The 7,532-nt window shown below is 39.0% G+C and overlaps 1 protein-coding gene across 2 annotated transcripts in view; it reads left to right on the forward strand.

Annotated features, from left to right (window-relative positions):
- Nucleotides 1-7,030, forward strand: part of LOC143996785 (glutamate decarboxylase 1-like) — a 126,983-nt gene extending 119,953 nt beyond the window's left edge. For both annotated transcript variants that reach the window (XM_077492046.1, XM_077492047.1), the window contains 3 exons: nucleotides 3,709-3,816; nucleotides 5,260-5,349; nucleotides 6,580-7,030. In XM_077492046.1, coding sequence (XP_077348172.1) covers nucleotides 3,709-3,816; nucleotides 5,260-5,349; nucleotides 6,580-6,759 — 378 coding nt within the window. In that variant the 3' untranslated portion in view covers nucleotides 6,760-7,030. The remainder of the gene's footprint in view (nucleotides 1-3,708; nucleotides 3,817-5,259; nucleotides 5,350-6,579) is intronic.
- The last annotated feature ends 502 nt before the right edge of the window (nucleotides 7,031-7,532 follow it).

A 7,532-nucleotide genomic window follows, 5' to 3' on the forward strand; every position in this document is an offset into this window, starting at 1 on the left:
TATTTCTTTTTAATAAGTCACCCTTGCAGGATACGCACACACAATGAAAACTGCAATTGCCAAAAAAGTTGGGAGCATGCATTACCGTTTAATGAACAATATTGCAAAGCTTGAAGAACTCTGCTACATGGTGCAAGACATTGGCCTAAACAACTGGCTGAGTCTACAGACCAAAGTATAAGAATGTATTAGGAAAGTACTGAGAAGATGAAAATGAGGCCATAAGGGTACAGATCAGGAAAAAAGAGAAAAGGGGAGGAGGGGTTCAAGGGAGAGGGAAAGGGGGCATTAATTCCAGTTTCTAATTGTATCTTTAAAACCGATTTTATATAGGATTCTTTTGTTTAGAATAGCTTTCAGTTTAACATGCGATTTACCACCCAAGCTTTTACAGTCTTTAACCCTTTGTCAGGACAGTGTGCACATTTAATTTGCAACTGATTTTGAGATTTGCAAGCACTGTACAGACAGTGTTAATGATGGTAAACATTCCTCCACAGCCCCGTCTTTAAAGCTGTACGCAAGGAAATCTGGGCTGTACCCGCACTACAAGGGTTACCTGTTCTCTTATGTCTAGTGGGACAGGATACAGAAATCTGCTTATCGGATCGTCCACTCTCATAGGCTCCTCCATGGTGCTAGACCAGTCACTACAGCCTCATCTCCCCGCACTCTTATCTGTCTACGGTCCTCTAACATCCTCGAGTTATGCCCTGAATTGGATGAGAGGATGTCGTCTACTACCAGCCCTACTGCTAGGGAGATTTTTGTTTACCTGGATCTTGGCTTTGACATTACATAGAAGGGGAAATCGCTGCAGGATTTTTGAACAGGAGAATTATTAAATAAAGAAAAAAAAGTAGGCATCTTCCCAATGTGTCCACAAAAGCTGAAATACACTTTAAATGTAAAATTGACCCATAACTATTTTCCTGAGATATAATCAATGGACATTGCTTTTGAAGGCTGTAAAACACTTTTATTTTAAATAAAAGTATATACTAACCAATGTGGTTGACCCTACGAATCAAACACGAACAGCGCTCTATTGCACAATCTGAGTAATTACTCAGGTGTCTATAGTCTTTACAACAAAAAAACGTATTACAACAAAATAAACCACATGTAGAACATGACTATCATTTTGCAATATAAGAGTCCTTCAGGCAGAGAGATGTGTGGATAGAGCCATATCTTCCCCCGTGCGGTTATGTTTCTAAGACCGTAAATGACTGTCCTACACCATCACCGCTTCCATCAATCTGTGTGCCCACATAGATGGCCGCTTACCAGAACACCTCTGCAAATGGACCTGTATAAACTGGGTCTTTCTGTATGGTTGATTCTTCAATGCGCCTTACTACTCCACTCTCTAGTACAGTATCCTCATTACACGTGAGCATGTAAAAATACAAGGGAGCTGGTATAGTGTTATACCTTTTATTAAAATTACCCCCCCCCCCCCTTTTACATAATGCGCTAACATGTACACATGATAAAAAGGCTTAAAAACAAGTCAGCATAGCACTACAAACATCTCGCCGCCGACCGGTCTTTGCTTTGAACTTTTTCTGGTAGAGTCCCGGGATTCGTTTACTATTGCCGACCATACACTCCGCGTGACCACACCCTGACACATTTAGTAATTACGTCTTCAGAGGGCGTGGTCATGCTTTACATGCTATGTATTTATATGGTCGAACGGGAGGCGGAGGTGGTGGCGTCACGTGTTTAACAACGTTATCCGTCTTCCGTCACTCCCCTCCTATTTGTTTGAATGGGTAGCTGTCTGCAATGTGTGTCCTTCCGCATTACTACGGAATAACATTGCACGGACTGCGGATATGGTGTCGCCTATCTCAGGCTCCACGGCCAGCCATTCAAACGAACTGTCATCACCCTTCACACTCTAACTTTTGTTAGATGTGCGTGGAGTGCACAGCTATAAACACAGTATAATGCTTTTAACAATCACTATAATGTCTATTCTATATATGTTACATCTTTTGTTTCATTTCTGCACATATTCTCTTCTAGACGATATATATATTAATAACCTAATACATTGCAACAATGACATAAAAAATCCAATCCTCTAAGATGTTAATCTCTACTTGCATTTCTCGTCTTTTTTTAATAAATACTTAAAGGAGACTACCTCTCTCTATTGACTCCCCCAGTTTTAATTGTTCGCTACAACTATTATGTGTTTATCTTATTGTAGTGATGACTTGTATTGCAAACTCTCACTCTAATCTGTTTCAACCTAATGTTCTTACTGGGCCATTGAAAAAGAGTGAGAGTTTGCAATATAAGTCATCACTACAATACGATAAACACATAATATTAGTTGTAGCGAACAACAATTTAAAACTGGGGGAGTCCATAGAGAGAGGTAGTCTCCTTTAAGTATTTATGAAAAAAAGACGAGAAGTAGAGATTAACATCTTGGAGGATAGGATTTTTTTATGTCATTGTTGCAATGTATTGGTTATCAATATATATCGTCTAGAAGAGAATATGTGCAGAAATGCAACAAAAGATGTAACATATATGGAATAGACATTATAGTGATTGTTGAAAGCATTATATTGTGTTTATAGCTGTGCACTCCACGCACATCTAATGAAAGTTGGAGTGTGAAGGGTGATGACAGTTCGTTTGAATGGCTGGCCGCGGAGCCTGAGATAGGTGACACCATATCCGCAGTCCGTGCAATGTTATTCCGTAGTAATGCAGAGGTCGGAAGGACACACATTGCAGACAGCTCCCCATTCAAACGAACGGGAGGGGAGTGACGGAAGACGGATAACGTTGTCGAACACGTGATGCCACCGCCCCCCGTTCGACCATATAAATACACAGCATGTACAGCGTGACCACGCCCTCTGAAGATGTAATTATGAAACGCGTCAGTGCGTGGTGACGTGGAGTGTATGGTCGGCAATAGCAAACTAATCCCGGGACTCTACCAGCAGACGGTTCAAAGCAAAGACCGGTCGGCGGTGAGATGTTCGTAGTGCTATTTTAATAAAAGGTATAACACTATACAAGCCCCCTTGTATTTTTACATGCTCACGTGTAATGAGGATACTGTAATAGAGAGTGGAGGAGTAAGGAGCATTGAAGAATCATCCATACAGAAAGACCCAGTTTATACAGGTCCATTTGTAGAGGTGTTCTGGTAAGCGGCCATCTATGTGGGCACGCAAATTGGTGGAAACTGTGATGGTGTAGGACAGTCATCTACTGCCTTAGAAACATAACCGCACACGGGAAGATATGGCTCTATCCACACGTCTCTCTGCCTGAAGGACTCTTTTATATTACAAAATGATAGTCATGTTCTACATGTGGTTTATTTTGTTGTAATAAGAGTTTTTTTGTTGTAAAGACAATAGACACCTGAGTAATTACTCAGATTGTGCAATAGAGCGCTGTTTGTGTTTGATTTGTAGGGTCAACCACATTGGTTAGTATTGTCTTTGGATTTATAACAGCTGCTGAGCACTAATGAGGAGAGAGCTTCTCATAGTGCTAATTGGTCAGAGCGCGTAAGTTCAGCTGAGCAAATGGGAGCGCTGGGTTCAGGTTTACATTTAATATTTTATTGTATTTTATATATTCCTGAAAGGTAGTTTTGTATTTAAAATAAAAGGGCTAAAATTGTTTTCCTATTAATCTGAGTTTTGCATTTTTGTTTTTAAGGGTACTTGTGGCTTTGAGCTTCAAATTAACAAATGCCTTGAAAATGCAGAGTACTTGTACAAAAAGCTTAAAACACTGGAGAACTTTGAACTTGTTTTTCCTGATGAGGTAAGAATTGAGCTATTAAATATGTACTTGCGTCTTCTTAACCACTTAAGCCCCAGACCATTTTGCTGGCCAAAGACCAGAGCACTTTTTGCGTTTCGGCACTGCGTCGCTTTAACTGACAATTGCTCAGTCGTGCGACGTGGCTCCCAAACAAAATTGATGTTTTTTTTTCCCCACAAATAGAGCTTTCTTTTGGTGGCATTTGAACACCTCTCCGGTTTTTATTTTTTGCGCTATAAAGAAAAAAAGTAAATTTTTTGAAAAAACAAAACAATATTTTTTGCTTTAATATCCCCCAAAAATATTTTTAAAATTTTTTCCTCAGTTTAGGCCGATACATATTCTTCTGTAAAGCTTTGGTAAAAAAAAATCGCAATAAGCGTTTATTGATTGGTTTGCGCAAAAGTTATAGCGTCTGCAAAATAGGGGACAGTTTTATGGCATTTTTCATTTTTTTTTCTTTTTTGCTAGTAATGGCGGCGATCAGCGATTTTTATCGTGACTGCAACATTATGGCGAAAAGTCAGACAATTTTGGTGCAATTTTGGGACCATTCACATTTATACAGAGATCAGGGTGATTAAAATTGCATTGGTTACTGTGTAAATGTGACTGGCAGTGAAGGAGTTAACACTGGCGCTGTAGGGGTTAAGTGTGTTCTAGGCATGTGTTCTAACTGTAGGGGGGAGGGGGTATGTGTGACTCATGACTGATAATAGCTACTGATCACAGGGAGCTATGATCAGTGACAGTGTCACTAGGCAGAACAGGGAAATGCTTGTTTACATTAGCATCTTCCCGTTCTTCCTCTCTGTGAGATGATCGTGGTATCCCCGTGGACATCGAGACTGCGGGACCCGCGATCCTACTCACTGAGCTCACGGCCAGCGGTGTGCACGCAATGGCATGGTGGCAAATTCAAAGGGACGTACAGGTACGCCCATTTGTGCACCCATGCCATTCTGCCGACGCAACAGCGCGCGCCGGTCAGGAACCGGTTAGTCTACAATTTTTGCTTTGCCTTGCTTGATTCTCCTAATAGGAGGTATTTCTAATGTATAAAAGTTGAGGTGTCATGGGTGTTTCCTAAAATTTTAGCATGCAAATGTGTATTGCTTAACAGATCTTCAGAAGGTTTTAGGAGGTACACCATCTGTTTGTGCAAGTGGCACTGATTTGGTGGTGCACTTACCCACAACAGTGTAAACACATTGGGGCTGATTTAATAAGTTGTTTTTCAGTTTAATTATCCAAACCTGTTCAGCTGAAATTAGTGAACAGGAATTTGCTTTTCACATGATTTTGGAGTTGAGAATATTCACACAATTGTAAAATTATTAACTTGTTTAGTAAATTGCCCTTTAGTATACCTTTCGCATCAATGCTAACTTGCTTACAAAACATTTTGTATTCTGATAATGGAATTCTTTTCTTATGTCATAGCCTGAGCATAGTAACGTTTGCTTTTGGTATATACCACCTTGTCTCCGTGGTATGTCAAGAGACGGAGAATGGAATGCAAAGCTGCACAAGGTAAAAGTGTGTGTGTTTTTCCTATTTTTGCAAAAATGGATAATGGTTTATATGGAATGTGTGTGTATGTATATGTGTATATATATATATATATATATATATATATATATATATATATATATATATATATATATATATATAATTATTCTCTCTCCTACAATTATATTCACATGGAAGCAGCCATAACTAAAATGATATGTACATGGCAGAAGATTTTCTCCTTACAAACACTGGCTCTGCCATATGCAATAGCAGTGCTAAGCAACAATTGACTTTTACAGCTCCGTCTCTCAACGCAACCGAAAACCCTTTTTTTTATTTTATTTTTTTCTGGTTGTCATCTTGGTTCAACAGGTAATCTAGACAGTCATGTACATTTTATGACAAGGACAAAACTGTAATAATGCACATTTTAAAATGAGGTATTGATCTAAGATAAATACATATATTCTTTTTGACTTGTTTTTGCTCATGTTCAGTAATTCATCTTCTGGATTAGCTTTGCGTGTTCATATGCTATTATTTTTTTTTCCTGCCAACCTGCTCATTTCCCAAGTGATTGGCATCACTGAAAAGGAGGCCGACTGTATCCTAATTCTGCAGTGCACATGAGAATGTTACAAACTTTTTTTTTTTTTTTTCTTTTAAAGTAAACCTTCTACACAGTCAATATGTCAACTCTGGGGATGGGGGGCAGAAAGGGGGGCTTAAAATACTAGTGTTTCTAACTCATCTAATAAGCCCTGAATGGATTTTTATAATCTGTATGCTAGGCAACAAGGATAGAAACTATGCATCCCTAAGTTCCACTATTGTCTGTAGTTAGTACTCTTAGGCTGACCATACATGTTCACTTTTCGGGTACCATTTTTTTTTTTCTTTTGGATTTACCTTTTAAACTGTGTAGCTCAAGGGCCTGCCTAATTGGATACAATTGGACGTTGTTTAGTTTTGACCTCCCATATTTTGTTTTTTGGTAAATCTAAAGGAAATCTGTACAAGAAACTTGAACATGTGTGGCCAGCCTGAGATGAAAACTTGCTTTTAGTCTTAATTCACTAAACGGATATGTTCAGCAAACCTGCCAATCCTACGGGTGAAAAGCAACAAATAGCATTTTGTTATGGTTTAGTGAATTGAGCCTTTTTTAATTTGAATGGGATAATCCCCATTTTAGAATTGCACTCGGTTGCTCAGTATTCATTGTTTGTACTTTCAAAAATTGTATAGGTTGCTGCCAAAATTAAAGCAAGGATGATGGAAGAAGGAACTGCAATGGTCAGTTATCAACCTCTTAAAGACAAGCCTAACTTCTTCCGAATGGTGTTTTCCAACCCTGCCTCTGATAAGACTGATATAGATTTCCTTTTGGAAGAGATTGAACGGCTGGGGCATGACTTGGAATTATGACTACAACGTAATGTTGTTACACTCCACCTAAAAAAGCAAAGGAGTGCTGTAAATAGATCTTTAAATAAAGTGGATTTTATTAACCATCCTCCAAAAGGGATACAGTTTTCATACCCAAGACAGGCATTAAAAATTAGATTTACATAATTATGATGCATATCCTATTGCATAGTGGTGTTTTTGTCTAATAACCTTATTTTATGTTTGTCATAATTTAAGATAAATTGTTAGTTTTGAATAGTTTGTGTGTTTTTATAAATAAAACTGAATTTATTGCATTTTGCGTGGCTTTTTTTCTTGGAGGTAAAACTATACAACCTTGTGTATTGCATTTTAATTGATAACCTTATCTATAAGTATTAAAAAATCAAACTGCTGGCCAATGTCCTCAGGGCAAACCCTAACATCAATGGTTTTCCCTAAGTAGAAGAATGCTATAAATTGAACATGTTCACCGACGATGCCCTCCTGACCCTCACCAACCCTATCTTAACCCTACCAAACCTTCAGGACCTTCTAGCCCGCTTTGCTGCTATTTCTGGTCTTCAAATTAAGCCACACAACTGCCCTGAACATTACTCTACCGCGTTCCCTAGACTCACATCTCCAATCTTCCTTTCCCTATCGCTGGGCTAGCTCCTCTCTGGACTACTTTGAAATCAACTACTCGCTCACAGCTGGCAGCACTTCTACTACCCTTTAAGTGATTAAATGGGAGCGTGACCTGTCCCCCATAGACCTTGCAGACTGGAGCAAAGCCTGGTCCAGCATAG

This window comes from Lithobates pipiens, unplaced genomic scaffold (assembly GCF_037356315.1).
Source record: "Lithobates pipiens isolate NorthernLeopardFrog02 unplaced genomic scaffold, aLitPip1_a1.2 Scaffold_19, whole genome shotgun sequence".
In the NCBI taxonomy this organism is placed as follows: Eukaryota; Metazoa; Chordata; class Amphibia; order Anura; family Ranidae; genus Lithobates; species Lithobates pipiens.